Source organism: Carassius auratus, chromosome 48 (assembly GCF_003368295.1).
Source record: "Carassius auratus strain Wakin chromosome 48, ASM336829v1, whole genome shotgun sequence".
In the NCBI taxonomy this organism is placed as follows: Eukaryota; Metazoa; Chordata; class Actinopteri; order Cypriniformes; family Cyprinidae; genus Carassius; species Carassius auratus.
Window position 1 is genome coordinate 93,169 of NC_039290.1, and position 20,045 is coordinate 113,213.

At 37.1% G+C, this 20,045-nt stretch overlaps 1 protein-coding gene across 1 annotated transcript; it reads right to left on the reverse strand.

Annotated features, from left to right (window-relative positions):
• Positions 1 to 446: 446 nt before the first annotated feature.
• On the reverse strand, positions 447 to 11,260 carry LOC113065396 (PC4 and SFRS1-interacting protein-like). Its single transcript, XM_026236611.1, has 13 exons — positions 11,097 to 11,260; positions 10,758 to 10,850; positions 10,607 to 10,668; positions 10,317 to 10,455; positions 9,167 to 9,592; positions 5,402 to 5,561; positions 3,725 to 3,897; positions 3,523 to 3,647; positions 2,454 to 2,506; positions 2,283 to 2,362; positions 1,831 to 1,932; positions 1,505 to 1,661; positions 447 to 992 (listed from the first exon to the last, which is right to left on the reverse strand). Exons 1-13 carry the CDS (start codon positions 11,112 to 11,114, stop codon positions 886 to 888), a joined length of 1,695 nt encoding a protein of 564 aa, XP_026092396.1. The 5' UTR covers positions 11,115 to 11,260; the 3' UTR covers positions 447 to 885.
• Positions 11,261 to 20,045: the final 8,785 nt, after the last annotated feature.

A 20,045-nucleotide genomic window follows, 5' to 3' on the forward strand; every position in this document is an offset into this window, starting at 1 on the left:
AGCTTTCTTTATTAAATCATGAGTGTGTTGGCTACAATAGCAAAAAAAAAAAAAAAAAAAAAAAAAAAACCTTAGATAATATGAAACTGTGGTTAAAAGTCTATCATAAAAGTGGATATGTTGGGGTTGTTCTCAATTATATTTCACAGTGCTTTCAAATGATTAATCAATTCCAAAATGAAAGTAAAATTTTTAAAATCTTTTAAAGAAATCTTTCCTTCTCACCAAGCCTGAATGCATTTGACCAGAAATACAGAAAAAAATTAAAACTTTGAAATATTTCTACCATTTAAATTAACTGCTTTCTATTTGAATATATTTTAAAACATAATTTATTTCTGTGATGCTCCGCTGTATTTTCATCATCATTCCTCCAGTCTTCAGTGTCACATGATCTTCAGAAATCAGAATAATATGATGATTTACTGCTCAAGAAACATTTCTGATTATTAATCTTTTATTTATTTATTTTTATCACTGGAGATCAGTTTAATGCATACTCTGTAACAGGAAGCACATGCGAGTGCTTTATAATATACAAATCTCTGGGCTTCAGAACATGACAGACAATGCTAGAACATATTACGACTAACTGCATTCATTAAAGTCAGCGTCTGTTATATCAGCACCGCTCTGAGATCAGATATAGTGTGTGATGATGTTACTGTAGCTGTCCGTGTGCAACGGTGAGTTAATCATTTTTTTTGGGGTGAACTATCCCTTTAACTAAAACACATAATCCATAATAACGCTTCCTCCAGGGCGGGTGGCACCCATTTACTGCAGAGGATCCATTGGTGTGCAGGTGACAAAGTTTTTGGGCAGAGTGTGAACTATTTCTGTAAAGTGAGGTTGAGAGCGCAGACAGCGAGGCTGGCTGTGATGTCACGATGATGTCATGATGATGTCACACCTGTGAGGCAAGTGTTCAGTGGTTTGAGGCGCTGGTTTCGTACCTCGGGTCTCTTCACAGACGTTCGTCAGACAGACGGCTGAACACAGACACAGAGACGCACGGTTATCAGCACAAACCTGAACTACACTAACGGGAAATATATCAACTGACATAATTCACCAAGACTATAAATTAATTATATTAAAATGATCAAATTTAAGAATAAAAAAACGTGAAAAATATATAGAAAAAATATATAAAATTATTATTATTTATTTATTTTTTGATATAAAAAAATATTATTTTTAAAAGACATAACAGGATTGGTATAGTTAACTAAAACCATAAAAAATTACTTTAATAAAAAAAAAACTTAAGATGTAAAATGGAAAAAAAAAATAATAATAATAATTTTATATATATATATATTCCAATCTGCAACTAGATGTACTAAAATGACTAAAATTAATAAAAAATAGAGACAAAAATTAATTAAAGAACTGGTTTCCTTTTGTTTTAGTAATTCTGTGAGCAGGAGGTCAGCGCTCAGTTCCTGACCCATCAGAGTATCCCAGAAGGCCGTGCGATGCTCTCACGAGTGTGTGTTACCTGCTCCGGCGTCCGTCTCTCTTTCCTCCTTCAGAGAAGCGATGTACTCCTGACTCAGAGGCTCCTCGCCGTCTCCGATCAGGTAGATGTTTTTAAAGCGATGATACAACATGGAGGCTTTAAACATGATCGCCTCGCTGCCACGAAACCAGCGCATCTGACACACACACACACACACACACACACACACACACACACAGAGACACACACACACACACAGACACACACACACACACAGACACACACACACACACACACACTGTGAGACTGAGCTTTGCTCGACCCTGCAGCAGTGAGTATCTTCACACACACACACACACATGTACCTTTCGGAGCGTCTCGATGAGCTCGCTGTGCTTCTGAATGTTTCGAGACGAGACCGAGACGCTGCTCAACTCATCCAGAGCCAATACACACTTACCCACATCCTGAGACACACAACAATCAACAATCATCTACAAGCAGCTCTACTGTACATGATATTAACATATTGCTGGGCTGGTGCTGGGCAACTATTAATCGTGAGATTGTCTGTCATTAATCGCAATTAATCGTATTACGCACAAATCTAATAATGCATTCAAAAGTAGTGTATTTTGCACTTTTCTCATGTTAAAGTACTGCTATATGAACAAAAGTGCAATTTGGTTTGCAAACACTTTAAACAAATGAAGTGCTTTTTACCGCAGCGTTCCTTTTACACAGTAGCACTTACAATATTACTTGTTTATCAACTTTTTTTATAGAAAACATTAGAGTGTGTTGTATAGGGTCATACTGGGTTTTCGAGCGTCATTGAGATCCTGATGTCATCATGAAGCCGGTAGAGTAAAGAGTCTGTGACAGACAGAGAATGAGCTGAAACACACACACACACACACACACACACACACACAGTTAGAGATCTACACACACTCGAGTGGATTCAGTGTGTGATGTGTGTGTTCACCTCTGAGCTCTTCTTCTTCTTCTTCTCTGTTGTTGTTGTTGTTGTTCTGCTGTCTGTAGAAACACACTCCGTTAATGACGAGAACTACAACACAGATTAATATCATAATAATCATACAACAATAACATCAAGCATAGCAATAACTGATAACAAGAACCATTCTAACTGTGACAATAACATTAGCTACAACGATATATAATAGCAATGAGGCAATAACGCATCATAACAAATGCTTGATGATTGTTTTTACTCTTTTACTGAAAGACTTGTCTGTTATCAAGTCATAAGATTACTGATTTTTTTTTAAAAAGGTGCAGGAGGTGGAAATTTTTATAATCTTGACGAAACACATATAGTTGGAAAGAGTCTCAAGATTCCATATTTTGTGATATATATAATATTGCTTGATAGATTTGTGACAGAGAAGCGTAAAAAAACAATTAAGTGGAGTTTGGGTGACACCCGGTGGCTGTTTGTGGTATAACACCTAAATAAAATAGCCTATATGAAAATTATTTTTTTTAACATCAACTTCAAATTTGGAATACAACTTAAGTAGACATATGCTTCAAATCTAAAGCAATTTTTTACTTAGTCAACATAAACATAGTTAAAATTGGTAACTTTTTAATACTTTCACTACATCAAATGACTTCAATTCTGTAATGATCTACTAAGTCTTACTTAAAAAGAGACCAACTTTAGGTCTGTATTCAAAAAGCGGTCATGAATTATAATTTTTAAGTTTGAGTTTGGAAAGTGCACTTTGTTGTGAATTTTAAAACATGGGGATGACAGTTAAAGGGTTAAAATAGCTACATAACATTGATAAATCACTCTATATACTACAGAATCGAATCACATTGAATTTTTGAGGTTTTGGAGAACAGATATCACATGGTATACAATGGTGAGGAACCCTCTGATCTGTATGAATGTAAACACATCCTGATGCGATAGAAATTGATAGATTTGTGACAGAAATGCGTTAAAAAAATGAAGTGGAGTTTGGGTGACATCCAGTGGCTGTTTGTGGTATTGCATGTAAACACATGGTGATGTCACTCACTCGTTCTGCTCTGTGTCTCTGTGGCTCTTCTCAGCGCTGCTCTGAGTCTTTCCTCTGGTGGACGTCATTAACCCCTGCAGTGACTTCAGCACGCTCTGCCTCTTCTCGGCCAGGATCTTACTCCTCTGAGAGACACAGAGACACAGACAGACGTCAGATCGATGATCCTCCGTCTCTCTAAAGCGCTCTCCTCCGCGCTCACCTCTTCATCTTTCGGTTTCTTCTCCTCTTTTGTCTCGTCTCTCTTTTCAGAGACAATCAGAACGTCTCTGTTCATCTGTTTGGGTTTATTCTGTTCGTCCTCGTCTTGTGTGTTCATGTTCTTGACCTCGCTCGGTTCTTCTCGTTCCTCGGTGAGACGCTTCTTCTTTGAGTCTGTAAATTATAAATCAATTATAGCTCTTCTGTAATGAAAACTTTAAGCACTTCACTTTTGTAATGTGAGTAATTAAACTGAATACCGAGCAAATATAGCAAGCAGGATTTGATATTATTGCTCAATATAACTCGTCATCACTACAAACCGGCAAAATAAAAGTTTGGTTTAATCTTAAGAAATTACAGGGGAAATAATTTATGACTGGAAAACATACTGTAATAAAACATGATTCAAAAACATATAATTTAGGGAAAATAAAATTGATTAATAATACTAATTAAAATTGATTGACATTTGATTACACATGCATTTTGATTATTAAAATTTAAACTATTATTTAATATAATGATAGTCATAATGGGAAATGTTATTATTAAAATCTTAACTTAATTTTTTTTTTAAGTTTAACAGTAAAATTCCAACAATCAATTAAATTGATCAGACATATTTTTGATTATAATAATTTAATTAAACCATTAAAACAGAATCCAAATTAAAACAGAATTTGATTGTTAAACTTTGATAAAATGCTGTTAAGTTTCATGATTACAATTAATTAAATAAGCTTTTTATTAATAAAACTTTAATTTCACCATTAAAACTTAAAAATTAAACATAAATCACAGAATTAAAAAATAAATAAATAAATAAGGCCTTAAAAAATTTTTTTTTGTTAAATTTTAATAAATTGTTGTTCTATTGTATAAGTTTCAAGGTTTAGAATAGTTAGCCATGCTTCTAAATTATAACATTTATAAAAAAAAAATTGGGGAAAAGGATTTAAAAAATCTGAACTGTTTTTGAAGTTTTTCCCCAAATGTATTTTTCTAATTGTTTTCACCATTGCATAAATTAAATAGCCAAAAAGTGCTTTTTACTGTTTTGTCTTTTTTTTTTTTAAATCTATATATATAAAAAAAAAAAAAAAATTAACACTGAACATTTTGTAACATTCTTGCAGACATTATACCAACAAATCACACTTATTAAAATTAATAAGTTAAAATAATATAAAATAATATTTTTTGGCCATCAGATCATATTTTTACTGTACAAATAAAAGCAGCGTCGCTGAGCAGAAAAGACTTTTAAATCATTACAGATCCCAATGTGAACACTACGTGTCAATGCTATAATAAGCTGTTGTGATACAGTAAAATTATAAAACTACTAACATAAATGTTGATGGAGATCTTGCTTCTTCTCAGCTTTTATTTTGGCGGAAATGCGCAGGAAGACCCCAGTTCTTCTTTTTGTTGACAACAGCAGGATAATAAATGAGTCTCATTACGAATACATCGCATGTATTATATTGTCACATTAAAATGCATAAATATGTGTGGAGTAACACACATTTTCCTCGCGCTTTGAACTTTGAACCCTTTTTAAGAAGCAGATCAGAATACATGCAATTCATGCATTCATTAAAGGCATTGGTGCATCCCTAACGCCTTTTAAACAGATTCCAGGTCAACGCTCGATTAGAAGACTTGAGCTGACCTGCTGGGCTGGAGCTGTGCGTCACAGGAAGAGGAACACAAGTGTCCTCCTTCACATCAGGATCAGCTGGCGAGCGTTTCCTCTTCAGAGCGGGTTCAGTCGCAGGGATATCGTCTGTGTTCTGGCTCAGATCTGCGGTCGAGCGCGTGACCCTCGAGCGCTGAAGAGTTACAACAAACAAGAAAATACATCGACAAACAACTCAACAACTCATGTTCCAACGTAAACCAGCGGCGATGAAACAATTCACGACAAGATTAGGTTATTATTAGAAATTAAATGTGTCCTTTTATTACTGCTTGGACAAAATAATGCACGTTTCTTTGTGAAATTGAAATGTAACTCTATAATAATATACTAATATTGCTCTTTTGTTAGTTTTGATTGCTTCTGTTCTCTTCATTTGTGAGTCGCTTTGGATAAAAGTGTCTGCTAAATGACTAAATGTAAATATAAACACAAACAGCAGACGAGCTGAACGAGACGCAGATTCACTCTCTGCCAGCAGGTGGAGCTTAAAGCGTTTCCTTGGTTACCGCTGTAAACAAAGCACTCGTGAATACCGAAGCAGGTGGAGCTTAAAGCGTTTCCTTGGTTACCGCTGTAAACAAAGCACTCGTGAACAATGCAGCAGGTGGAGCTTAAAGCGTTTCCTTGGTTACGGCTGTAAACAAAGCACTCGTGAACAACGCAGCAGATGGAGCTTAAAGCGTTTCCTTGGTTACCGCTGTAAACAAAGCATTAAATAAACACCGCAGCAGGCGGAGCTTAAAGCGTTTCCTTGGTTACCGCTGTAAACCGATTTCATTACTTTTATTTAACCGATTTTTCATTACTTCTATTATTAGTCATTCAAAGCTTAATCTCAAGGCCCTAAAAGAGACCTGGATCAAACCAGAGGACACTGCTCCACCTGCAGCACTCTCCAATAATTTCTCATGTTCCCACTCCCCCCGTTTGACTGGAAGAGGTGGAGGTACTGGTCTGCTCATCTCTAATGATTGGTAATTTAACCCTTTACCATCTTTGGGTATCAACAGCTCCTTTGAATCTCATTCAGTTACTGTTACCTACCCTCTTAAAATACATTTTTTAGTTGTCTATCGACCCCCAGGACCACTGGGTAACTTTTTAGATGAGTTAGATGTGTTGCTCTCAACCTTTTCTGAGGATGGTACTCCCCTAGTTATGCTTGGAGATTTCAACATCCATCTAGATAAACCTCTGTTTGCCGATTTCCACACTCTGCTTGCCTCTTTTGATCTCAACCGAGTGTCAACTACTGCTACTCACAAATCAGGCAACCAACTGGACCTTATTTATACACGAAACTGCTCTACTGATCATGTTCTGGTTACTCCACTGCACACGTCGGATCACTTCCTCCTCACTCTTAACCTCAACATGATCCCTGACACATCACTTACCCCTCCACATGTCATCTTTCGACGTAACCTACGCACACTTTCACCCTCCCAGCTTTCCGCAATGGTTTCATCTTCACTTCCTTCCCCTAAACTGATACTTTCTGCTTCACTCTTACATCTTGTTTAGACACTGTTTGCCCCTTATCTTCCAGGCCAGCCCGTAACACCCCTTCTGCCCCTTGGTTATCTGATGTTCTACGCGAACACCGTTCTAAGCTTAGAGCTTCTGAAAGGGTGTGGCGCAAGTCCAAAAATACTACAGATCTTATTGTGTATCAGTCACTCCTATCTTCTTTCTCTCCTCTGCTAAAAGGACATACTACCATAACAAAATTAACAATTCATCTAACTCTCGCATGCTTTTTAAAACATTTTCCTCACTTCTTTGTCCTCCTCCTCCTCCTGCTTCATCTCTAATAGCTGACGGCTTTGCAACGTTTTTCATTAATAAATTTAAACACATTAGTGCACAATTTTCCACACCACAATCAGTCAAGCTCATATCACCAGCAAACTTACACTCATTTACATCCTTCTCTTCACTCTCTGAGGCAGAAGTCTCAAAACTCATCCTTTCTAATCACCCTACAACTTGCCCGCTTGATCCTATTCCATCTCATCTCCTTCAAGCCATTTCTCCTGTTGTACCTGCACTCACTCACATCATCAACACTTCCCTCCACACTGGTGTTTTTCCCTCATCATTTAGACAGGCACGTATAACTCCACTACTTAAGAAACCCAACCTCAACCCATCTCTTTTAGAGAACTACGGACCAGTTTCCCTTCTTCCTTTTATTGCAAAAACACTTGAACGAGCTGTGTTCAAACAAGTCTCTACATTTCTCACACACAACAATCTCCTTGACAGCAACCAATCTGGCTTCAGAAGTGGACATTCAGCTGAGACGGCCTTGCTCTCAGTTGTTGAAGCTCTAAGACTGGCAAGAGCAGAATCCAAATCTTCAGTACTTATCCTGCTTGATCTGTCCGCTGCTTTTGACACGGTTAACCACCAGATCCTCCTATCAACCCTACTGGCGAAAGGCATCTCAGGAACAACACTCCAGTGGTTTGAGTCTTACCTATCAGATAGGGCCTTGAAAGTATCTTGGAGAGGTGAGATGTCCAAGTCACAACATCTAACTACTGGGGTGCCTCAGGGCTCAGTTCTTGGACCACTTCTCTTCTCTGTCTACATGGCATCATTAGGTTCTGTCATTCAGAAACATGGCTTTTCATATCACTGCTATGCTGATGACACTCAACTCTACCTCTCATTCCATCCTGATGATCAGCTGACTTTCTCAGACCACATTGCTAAAACGGTCCGATCCTGCAGATTTGCTTTATTCAACATCAAGAAGATCAAGCCCTTTCTTTCGGAACATGCTGCACAACTCCTTGTTCAAGCTCTTGTTCTGTCCAGGCTGGACTATTGCAATGCTCTCTTAGCAGGTCTTCCAGCCAATTCCATCAAACCTTTACAATTAATTCAGAACGCGGCAGCAAGATTAATTTTTAATGAGCCAAAAAGAATACACGTCACACCTCTGTTTATCAATTTGCACTGGCTTCCAATAGCTGCTCGCATAAAACTCAAGGCATTGATGTTTGCCTACAAAACTACCACTGGCTCTGCACCCATTTACCTAAACTCATTACTTCAAACTTATGTGCCTCTACAAGCTTGCGTTCTGCAAGTGAACGTCGCTTGATTGTTCATCCCAAAGAAGCACAAAGTCACTTTTAGGAACGTTTAAATTAAATGTTCCCTTTTGGTGGAATGACCTCCCCAACTCAATCCGAGCAGCTGAGTCCTTAGCCATCTTCAAGAATCGACTTAAAACACATCTCTTCCATCTTTATTTGACCCTTTAACTTTAACACTCACTATTCTAATTCTATTCTTTCAAAAATCTAACTACCTTTCTAATCTTTTTGTATTCTATATTATGCAATTGTATATGCATGTGTGTGTGTATGTGTAAAGACCTCTAACTAGCTTGCTCTATTCTTTCATTTTTTTATTCTATCTGTTTTCTTTTTATTTATTATATTAGTTAAAATCCCATGCTACATGTACTGTGTTAACCTAACTGAGACTAGTTATAGCACTTATATATCATTGCTCTTTTTGTTGTTTTTGATTGCTTCCACTGTCTTCATCTGTAAGTCGCTTTGGATAAAAGCGTCTGCTAAATGAATAAATGTAAATGTAAACAATACACCTATGAACACTGCAGCAGGTGGAGCTTAAAGCGTTTCCTTGGGTACCGCTGTAAACAAAGCACTTGTTTGGTTGTTTTGAAACAAAGCGTGATTGATTCACACGAACCTGTTTGTGATTATGAGCGTCTATGGGTTTCTTGTCGGTGGAAATCATCTTTCTGTTCAGCGCGTGTTTCCTGCGACTGGAAAGCGTCTTTGATGCTGACGCTCGTCTGGCTAAAATGAACTTCCTGGACGGTAAAATCCTCCTTCCTGCCGCGAGCGTCTTCTCTGATGTCACACTCCTCGCAGGCGTGTCTTTATCCGTCCGTCTGTCCTCTGCCACAGAATCTCTGGAGCACGTCAACATTGTCACGGTTGTTTCAGCGTCTGCCGGCGCGACGGATTCAGACTTTGTTTTGCTGGGTTTCACAAGAGCTTCCCTCGAATCTCTGTTCAGTGCTGATTCTGTCTGATTTTCTGCTTTCTTCTTCTTTGTCCTGTCTTGCAGTTTCAGTCGACTCTCTGACAGTCGTTTGACTAGCGCTGCTTTCTGTCAGAAACACAAAACTCATGGTCCAGTGGGTTTTATAACGGCGAACAACACAAACTTTAACACTTAGGGGTGTAACGGTACACGCATCTATACTGGAAATCTTTGGTGCTAATCTTTCAGGTTGGCATGCATGTGTACCGAATTAATAAAGCGAAAAACTGTGTTTGTAAGAACCAAATTAACCATATTTAACTGTTCAAGGCTGAAATATGAGCCCATAATCCATAACAACACTTCCATCCAGTGAAAACATTGAGTTAGAGCTGTTTAAACGCTGCTTGATCTGTGCAGATCTCTCTCCTGATTCAGACCAGAACACTTTTTCACTGGAGGAAGTGTTATTATGGATTATAGACTCTATGTGTTTGAGTTAAAATCATCTTAATGCTGGATGTGTTTCAGGTTTTGTCTTCTCCAGATGTTCACTGATGGACTGGAGTGCTGTGGATTATTGTGATGTTTTTATCAGCTGTTTGGACTCTCATTCTGACGGCACCCATTCACTTGCAGTGATACAATGTTACATTTCCCCAAATCTGATGAAGAAGCAAACTCACCTACAAACTGCATTTCCATTTTTGGGTGAACTATTCCTTTAAAGACAAAGCCACAGATGTAAAAAGGTAACTTTTTAGTTTTTCCTTTACTGTTATGAAAACATACCAAACCATGACTTTTGTGTACCGTTACCCCTCTAATAACTCAGATTATAAACACTGACCTTTTGACCTCTGAGGCAAACACCCGGGTCGTTCTCGATCTCCCACATGCCCTCCTCGAAGCCACCTCTTTTGATTGGCCGGCCGTACTTGTCTTTGTTCGGCCAGTAGGGGACGATGTCTTTGGGGAAGAGAAATGTTCTGGAAGAGCAGAGATATGGACTGTGTTCAAAACACAACTAAACACTGCATTGTTATGATACACTCATTCTGAAACAGTCAAAGCATAACACACATTTGATATAATATGTGTGTGTGTGTAACAGGTGTGTGAGAGAGAGAGTTTACTCACGTTGAATGTGTTCCATAGAAGAAGATAGGGATCTTATTTTTGGGGGCTTTTCCTTCACCAATCTGTGTGACATAAAACAACAGTCAGATTTTAATTAATCTCATTTACATATAAGACTATATGTGATTAAATCTGATGCATTTAATCTCACCCTGGCAGGCCAGAAAGGATAACCCTTCATTTTAGCAAACACGATGTCTCCTGGAGAAAAACTATCTGTGTTCTGATCAGATGTCATCTTCATCTGAGAAAACAAAGGGTTAATTAATAAAAACAACAGTTATTATGTGCCACCAACACAGAGAGACAATAAACAAAACACTGCACCAGCAGATACATCGCTTATATGAATAAAAATAGCCTTAAGGTTACTGTTACTTATGACTTTATAATAATTTCACCGATATCGACACTGAAGTAAATAGAAAGGATAGCCGTGTTTAACTAGCTCAGGCTAACAACACAGCATACTGTGTGTATACAAACTCACCTTCACACCTTTCTGCATATCTACTCACTCAAAAACTACTCTATAAACACTTAGATTTAAAAACAAAACGGAAACACGGGAATAAAAAATATTATCACGCGATGAATGAAAAGACATGAGAATGTGCGTCTCCCCTCAGCGCAGGTGGATTGGTTCGGTCCGTCTCCCGCTCAGCGTGACGGAGGAATGTACCACTACTGAAAGAGGGGGTGGGAGGGATTGTAATAATTTAAAATATGATTAATAACAGGGTTCTTTCGTGACCTTTGGATTAATTACCACATATTTTATTTTATATTTAATTAATCGCTGATTTTAAATTATATTAGCAATCTGAAAAGCGAAAAAGCGTCACTGTTTGACAACATCGGTCGTTGAATAGTTAAGATTCAGGGGGAGGAAGCGGAAAGATAAAGACGTTTAAAATATTTTAACCCTTTATTCGGTCATTTAGCAAAATAAAATAAACATCCACGCGTAAATCAGAAACAAACAGCGATACATGTTCTGATTAATATTTCGCAGTTTTTTTCGCTTGTACGAGGGAGGAGGAAATATGGCGCCAGATTACAATTTAGTTTATTTCAACTAAGATTACGTAGTTATTTTGAAAATTATATATAGCCTATATATATAAACATTGCAACTCATTCTGTAAAAGATTTATTATCAATAAGCTTTTCATCACATCATTCTGTCTAGAAGAGCCTCCTTGCAGGCAGGGGCGGATCTAGAAAAATATTGATGGGGTGGCGAGAAGGGGGCAGGAATTTTTGAGGGGTGGCAACATATGGCAGATGTGTATATACTGAATTTAGACACAGTTATCACAGTTTGATGATAAATATATGTGCACATTACAAAAGGAGTCGGACACAGGCTATCATTTACAAACTTAATCTCATGCAATCAATGTCTTGCATTTGAAACAGTTCATATAAGGAATAAGTGACCATACCCCATAAGCCCCTCACACTCACTAATGCATACAGTATGCATCAACATGTAATTAAGAGCATTATAAAAGATTCAGTGTTATCAATATGTCAATTTATTATAAGAAACACAAGATTTTAACAGCCAATGAGATTTCCAGCTGGGGAGACTCAACTGATTTTCTACAGTTTAGTGTTAATCATCATCTAACTCAAACAGTCAAGAGCTACATTTAGCCTTAGATGTTATATGAATATGGTCCTGAAGCATAGGTTTTATTAGCTGACAATAATAATAAATAAATAAACATTATAGGCACAAATACAAATGTACTTTTAGAAATTGTTTCTGAAAAATATGGTGTTATTGTTTTGGCAAGCTTAAATTAAAACTTCTATGAAAACTTGTGTGATATTCCTTTAAAATAATGTTTTAGTATATCTTTTTTTTAAGTATATTTTACTGAGCAATTTCTTACATAATTTCTTTGAATTAGACCAAACTTTTATTTTGGTGGGTTGTAACCAGAGTTTCTGTGTTTTTTAATGAACTATTATTATTAGCTAATAGGAAGTATAGCATATCAAGTATGATAATACTTTAAGTATAGTATACTCTACTGTGCAATAGTACTATATTTCTGTTTGAATTTCTTCAAGTTATACCAAAATTTCATTTCATTTTGACAGGTTGTCATAAAGACATTGCTGTTTCTGTCAGTCTGTGTATACGATACGAATGAATGATGATAGTTTTATCAAGTGAAATGGTGAAATCCTCTCATAGCGCGCTGGAGTGCACATGTGTAGCATCATCATGTGTTAATATAGTGAAGAGCTGAAAACACCACGCGTGCTTCAGTGTGTGTGTGTGTGTGTGTGTGTGTGTGTGTGTGTAGTAGAGCACACATTCCCAGAGACGTGTATAACAACACCTTAAGGGTTTATTGTTGTGCCCCCCTTCCTAAAATATGATGATGGAAAAAACACCTACTATAGGGGTGAAAATAGAACTTTAATCAAATAAAAAACTAAATGAATAAATTGTATTATTTACAAATCGCAATTGTAGCTCTCGACATTTACCTGTGGCTATAACTTTATTATGACTCTAATTTATTTTATAGTCTCAAGCATTCAGAAATCAGCAAAAGTCAATTAAGCAGTTTTACTCTGATAAAACCATGGTTTATTTTTGTAAGGGTTGTGATATGCACGTTTTTTGTTGAAGAAATTATAAAGGCTGTGTCATCTATAGCAAAAAGGTGTCCAAAATGAAAGATTAAGTGAACATGAATGAAATGTTTGGTCAGTCTCCTAAACAAGGATTTGATTATCCTGTAGTGTAACAGCAGCAATCACATGGCATTTGTAATAACATGGACATAAATTGTTTATTTTGTATTCGCCTACATTATGTATTTTAACAATGTTATTATTAACCAATCATTATTGCCTCATTATTTTCTTATATAATGCATTTTAAGCCATTTTAAAGGCTATTGATGGCCTAAGTCTGTTTTTATAGCAACAACAACAACAACAAAAATATTACAGTATATTAATACTTGGTAAATTATTAGAGTTTGGGGATTGCGATTCATTTGAATCAGTTCGGGGAATCGTAGCTGGATCGCGAATCATTTGAATCAGTTATGGGGATCGCGAATCATTTGAGTCAGTTTGGGAGTTCGGAGTGGGATCGCGAATCATTTGAGTCAGTATGGGAGTTCAAAGCGGGTTCGCGAATCATTTGAGTCAGTTATGGGGATCGCGAATAATTTGAATCAGTTCGGGAGTTCGTAGCGGGATCGCGAATCATTTGAGTCAGTTATGGGGATCGCGAATCATTTGAGTCAGTTTGGGAGTTCGGAGTGGGATCGCGAATCATTTGAGTCAGTATGGGAGTTCAAAGCGGGTTCGCGAATCATTTGAGTCAGTTATGGGGATCGCGAATAATTTGAATCAGTTCGGGAGTTCGTAGCGGGATCGCGAATCATTTGAATCAGTTATGGGGATCGCGAATCATTTGAGTCAGTTTGGGAGTTCGGAGTGGGATCGCGAATCATTTGAGTCAGTATGGGAGTTCAAAGCGGGTTCGCGAATCATTTGAGTCAGTTATGGGGATCGCGAATAATTTGAATCAGTTCGGGAGTTCGTAGCGGGATCGCGAATCATTTGAGTCAGTTATGGGGATCGCGAATCATTTGAGTCAGTTTAGGAGTTCGGAGCGGATTCGCGAATCAGTTTGGGGATTGCGATTCATTTGAATCAGTTCGGGAATTCGTAGCGGGATCGCGAATCATTTGAGTCAGTTTGGAGATCGCGAATCATTTGTATCAGTTCGGGAGTTCGTAGCGGGATCGCGAATCATTTGAGTCAGTTATGGGGATCGCGAATCGTTTGAATCAGTTCGGGAGTTCGTAGCGGGATTGCGAATCATTTGAGTCAGTTTGGGAGTTCAAAGCGGGTTCGCGAATCATTTGAGTCAGTTTGGGGATCGCGAATCATTTGAATCAGTTCGGGAGTTCGTAGCGGGGTCGCGAATCTTTTGAGTTAGTTTGGGAGTTCGGAGCGGGATTGCGAATCATTTGAATAAGTTCGAGAGTTCGGAGCGGGTTCGCGAATCATTTGAGTCAGTTTGGGGATCGCAAATCATTTGAATCAGTTCGGGAGTTCGGAGCGGGATCACGAATCACGAATCGCGCTCGTAAATTTTCAAATTGGCCATAACCTTTAATTCGTTGCTGCCAACTGGGGTGGCAGCAGGGGTGGCAAGGCTTTCTTTTAGGGGTGGCATGCCACCCCGGTAGATCCGCCCCTGCTCTCACGATGATTTCACCCTCATGTCCCTCATACCATCGGACTTGCAAAGCATCGTGGGGAACCCAGAGAGAGGATACCTGTCAGGTACAAACTCTTACAAATTACATTCTTCAGCTTAGTATGCAAAGTGCATGTTGTGCTGTTCCAGATGCATGGTTCACACATAGTATTGCATGCTGATTCACACTTCTTTACTAAGTTTGCATGCTATTGTAGGTATGCATGCTGATGCATACTTCATATTTTGTATACTAAGCATACATACATACTTAATACTTCATAATTATATTAGCATTAATATGCATGCTCATTCATGGTTTATCTCAAAGTATGCATGCTGATTCACGCTTCTTTACTAAGTTTGCATGCTAGGTATGCATGCTGATGCATACTTTATATTATGTATACTAAGCATGCATGCTGATGCATACTTAATACTTAATAATTTTACTGTCATACTGAACGTGTGTGTGTGTGTGTGTGTGTGTGTTGTAGCATTTGGTGATGCGTTTCCTGGAGCTACATCAGCTAGCTATAGAAATACCATCTCAGGAGAGAGAGATCTCATCTTATGAGTCTCACATCACAACATTGAAGAGTGAACTACAGGACTCGGAAAGGCCTATACATTGTTGATAGTCAGTGGTGGAAAAGTTACTAATGCTGAATTTTAGTATAGATTATTGTAAATGAAAATCATATTTAAGTGACTGTCAGTTATTTGTGAAATAAACTGCTGTAAAAGACTGAAGTGTTTATATTGTATGAAATGCTTGAATATGGACATGTGCACATTTGCGTGTTCACATCTGTATAAAAACTATAAATAATACAAAAAAATAATGTAAATTAATGGCCATGCATCTTATTAAGTGTATTAACTGTCTTTATTTATTACTGTTTCTCATGCTCACACACTGGTTTCAAAATTTGATTAGTTTACTAGTATCATGTCAAGAATTTGATTCACTATGATATCACGATGCATTGCATCCTCCGTTTTCAAAATAACTGCACATGGCTACATTTTCATATCAAACTTGTTTTATGCATTTTTATAAACTTATATAAGCAGGCTACTTTCTAAAATAATTTCAAATTAATAATAAATTAAAACAATTGTTAAGAATTTAGTAAAACACTGAAATAACGGATGTCAAGCAATGCACACGTGCAATGAAGCCAGCTGTGAAAAAAACCAAGCTCAGAATTGATTCAGATAATCACAATGCATCTGAATTTGTATTTTTTTCTCCCACCCCAACATCCTAAATTTAGCAAAAATGCATTACATTTTTCAAAGATTGTGAATTACTATGTCTCTTCTGCTCACCAAGGTTGTATTTATTTGGTCAAAAATGCAGTAAAATGTGAAATATTATTACATTTTAAAGTATTTGTTTTATATGTGAATCTCTGCTAAACTGTAATTTATTTCTGTGATGAACAGAAACAGTCATACTGAAGCTGAAAGAAAACACATTTTATTTATTTTCATAATTAGTTTACTTTTACATTTAGCAGAATTATTAAATAAGTTACTTGCCATTTTTCTTTCTCATAAAAGCTGCAAACCACATGCTATTTCTTTGGTCTGGTGGTTTTAAAGCAGGCGGCGCAGGGACGCTTATTTCATCAAACACATTAATGCTTGATTATCTGAGAATGTAACAGTGACAGATTTCACACAGATGCTGGATGTCAGAGGAGTGTGTGTTTGTTTAATCCTCCACTCTGAGGAAATCCTCTTTCCAGTCGCCATCTTCAGATGAGGAGAGATGGATGGGGTGTAGGTCTCAGTTCATGTAGATTATCTGACTGTCAGTGGCTGCTAGTGATGCGCTGAATGTGTGTGTGTGTGTGTGTGTGTGTGTGTGTGTTGCTGTTGTATTGATGCAAACTCCTCACCTTTCTGTGAGAATGTACCTTTTTGAGATAAAAAATATATATATTTATTTATAAACTCTGGCTATTAACTGTATATATATATATATATATATATATATATATATATATATATATATATATATATATATATATATATATATATATACAGGCGCTGGTCATATAATTAGAATATCATCAAAAAGTTGATTTATTTCACTAATTCCATTCAAAAAGTGAAACTTGCATATTACATTCATTCATTACACACAGACTGATATATTTCAAATGTTTATTTCTTTTAATTTTGATGTTTATAACTGACAACTAAAGAAAATCCCAAATTCAGTATCTCAGAAAATTAGAATATTGTGAAAAGGTTCAATATTGAAGACACCTGGTGCCACACTCTAATCAGCTAATTAACTCAAAACACCTGTAAAGCCTTTAAATGGTCTCTCAGTCTAGTTCTGTAGGCTACACAATCATGGGGAAGACTGCTGACCTGACAGTTGTCCAAACGATGACCACTGACACCTTGCACAAGGAGGACAAGACACAAAGGTCATTGTAAAAGAGGCTGGCTGTTCACAGAGCTCTGTGTCCAAGCACATTAATAGAGAGGCGAAGGGAAGGAAAAGATGTGGTAGAAAAAAGTGTACAAGCAATAGGGATAACCTCACCCTGGAGAAGATTGTGAAACAAAACCCATTCAAAAATGTGGGGGAGATTCACAAAGAGTGGACCGCAGTGCTTCAAGAAGCACTACACACAGACGTATGCAAGACATGGGTTTCAGCTTCGCATTCCTTGTGTCAAGACACTCTTGAACAACAGACAGCGTCAGAAGCGTCTCGCTTCAAAAAGGATCTGGATAAAAAAAAAATGGTGAACCCGCTCCAAAGTTCTGATCTAAATCAAATTATTCTTGATATGCGCAAAGTTACAATTGGAATTAAATGATTCACATAACACACATTATAGTTACGATCTGAACCTAATAATTCACAAACCTGCTCTGAAGTTCCGATCTGAATCAAATGATTTGCGATACACGCTTTGAAGTTGTGATCTTAACCAAATCATTTACGATAAGCGTTTCGAAGTTCTGATCTGAATCAAATGATTTACGATAAACGCTCCAAAGTTCTGATCTGATTCAAATGATTCGCAATAAGCAATTTGAAGTTACCATCTGAACTAATGATTGGTGATTAGTGCCCCGAAGTTCCAATCTTGTAGTTTACATGTATCTGTTAGGAGCCAAGGATTCCAACAACATAAGACACTTGAGTCTGTGACTAATGTTTTAGGAGTTATGAGATTTCGTACACAGTCACGGGTCCAGAGGGAGAACAAGATAGGACTGAGCACAGAGCCCTGTGGTGTACCTGTGCTCCGAGTGATGGTTGAGGATGTGTAGGGGCCCATGTTTCACTCTCTGGTGGATGCTCTGTCAGGAAATCTTGTATCCAGTTCTAGGCAAACTGAGTTGAGTGAGGATGGAGAGTCTTTGGTGTGTGAGAGGACAAACAGATGTGTGTGCAGGATCAGTTTCTGTGTGCTGTGAACGTTAGTCAGAATGAAACTTCAGCTGCAGATGCTGAATCAGACTCAAACTCAAAAACTTGGGATCTTTGCGCTGAAGCATCAGTTTATCTGATGTCTCCTGTGAGACGCAAGGATGATCAGACTGATGTTCAGTGGTGTCAGCAGCACACCAGATCCACAGGGAGGCTGTTTTCATGATCTCCGGAGGATCTAGTGGAGCTTCAAACTCAGTGTCCTGCTTCAAGACACACTCCTAAAACGGCAAGAAAGAAAAAAAAGAATGTCCTTTAGCAAGTTTCTGACTCGTTCAGGCAAAATGAAAATGGTGTCATTCGGTTTTAACTTTATATAGATAATAGCCTTCTTTTCAAAAGTTTTGGGTCAGTAAAGACATTTATGTAAGAAAAGATTTATATTTCAAATAAATGCTGTTCTTTTGAACTTTCTATTCACCTGAAAAATAAAATGCATAGCAGTTTCGAAAAAAAATATTGTGCAGCACGACTGTTTTCAACACTGATAATAATCAGAAATGTTTCTTGAGCAGTAAATCATCATATTATTCTGATTTCTGAAGAACATGTGACACTGAAGACTGGAGGAATGATGCTGAAAATACAGCGGAGCATCACAGAAATACATTACACTTTAACACAGATTCACACAGAAAACAGCTGTTTAAATTATAACAATATTTCACTATTTTTAAATGTATTTTTCATCGAATGAATGCAGGCCTGTTGAGTAGAAGATACCTTTTTTCAAACATTACAAAATCTTAATGACCCCAAACTTTTCAGTGTGTGTGTGTGTGTGTGTGTGTGTGTGTGTGTGTGTGTGTGTGTGTGTTGTGTGTGTGTGTGTTTGTGTGTGTCTTAAAATAACACTGTAAATGTCTCTCTCCTCGGGTCATTGGTGTCTTTAAGAGGATCATGTGGCCGAACAAACTAACAGACCCATTTGTCATGAATGTGAATGAAGTTGAGAGCAGCTTTAATCTCATGTCTGATTAAATGCTGTTTTCTGCTGTAACATTTAACATTTCTGCTGACACATTTCACTGCTTAAAGTCCCGGCTCTGTCCCGTCATTATGAATACATGAGCATTTACAGTCATTACTGACGCTTACGCCTCTAATTATTACAGTCTGATATTAAGTCCAGTATGAAATGACAGTTTAAGGCTGGCTGCTTTTATTGCTCGACGTTGAAAAGTTTAAAATGTGTCCAGTCCAGAAAAAGCAAGAGATCTTCAAGCTTAAATCATTTTATTAAAACGTAAGTTTAAAGGGAAAGACACTTTGATTTCTCAAATCTCTTAGTCGTGATGTTGGTCGCAGAGTAAAAGTGTTCATCAGCGTTTTTGAGTATTTTCACACAAAACAGGTCAAAACATCATTGGATGGTGGTTAAAATCTATTTATTTTTAAATGATTATATTTGCTTGTTTATATATGAATACGGTCAAAATGGTTTTAAAAAGTGATATTAAAATATATTTGGAGAGCAATACAACTTGTAAGAAATGAAAACTATTTGGTTGTTTAAAAAGGTACAAAGGTTTTCTATAATTAATTAATAAATTAATACATTTAATATTTGTATTTCTATATGTCCCTGACATATTTGGTTGTATTTTTGTACAATAAGTTTTTTAGTAAAAAAAATGGTTTTCTGTGATTAATTAATAAATTAATACATTTAATATTTTTCTTTCTATATGCCCCTCACATATTGGGTTGTATTTGTGTAC

Excerpts from the sequence above, each read along its gene's own strand:
- LOC113065396 (XM_026236611.1), bottom strand. Across the intron at positions 1,662-1,830 it reads TCATCGAGACGCTCCGAAAG|ATGCGCTGGTTTCGTGGCAG; the intron begins GTACATGTGTGT and ends TGTGTGTGTCAG. Across the intron at positions 993-1,504 it reads AGAGACGGACGCCGGAGCAG|CCGTCTGTCTGACGAACGTC; the intron begins GTAACACACACT and ends GTCTGTGTTCAG.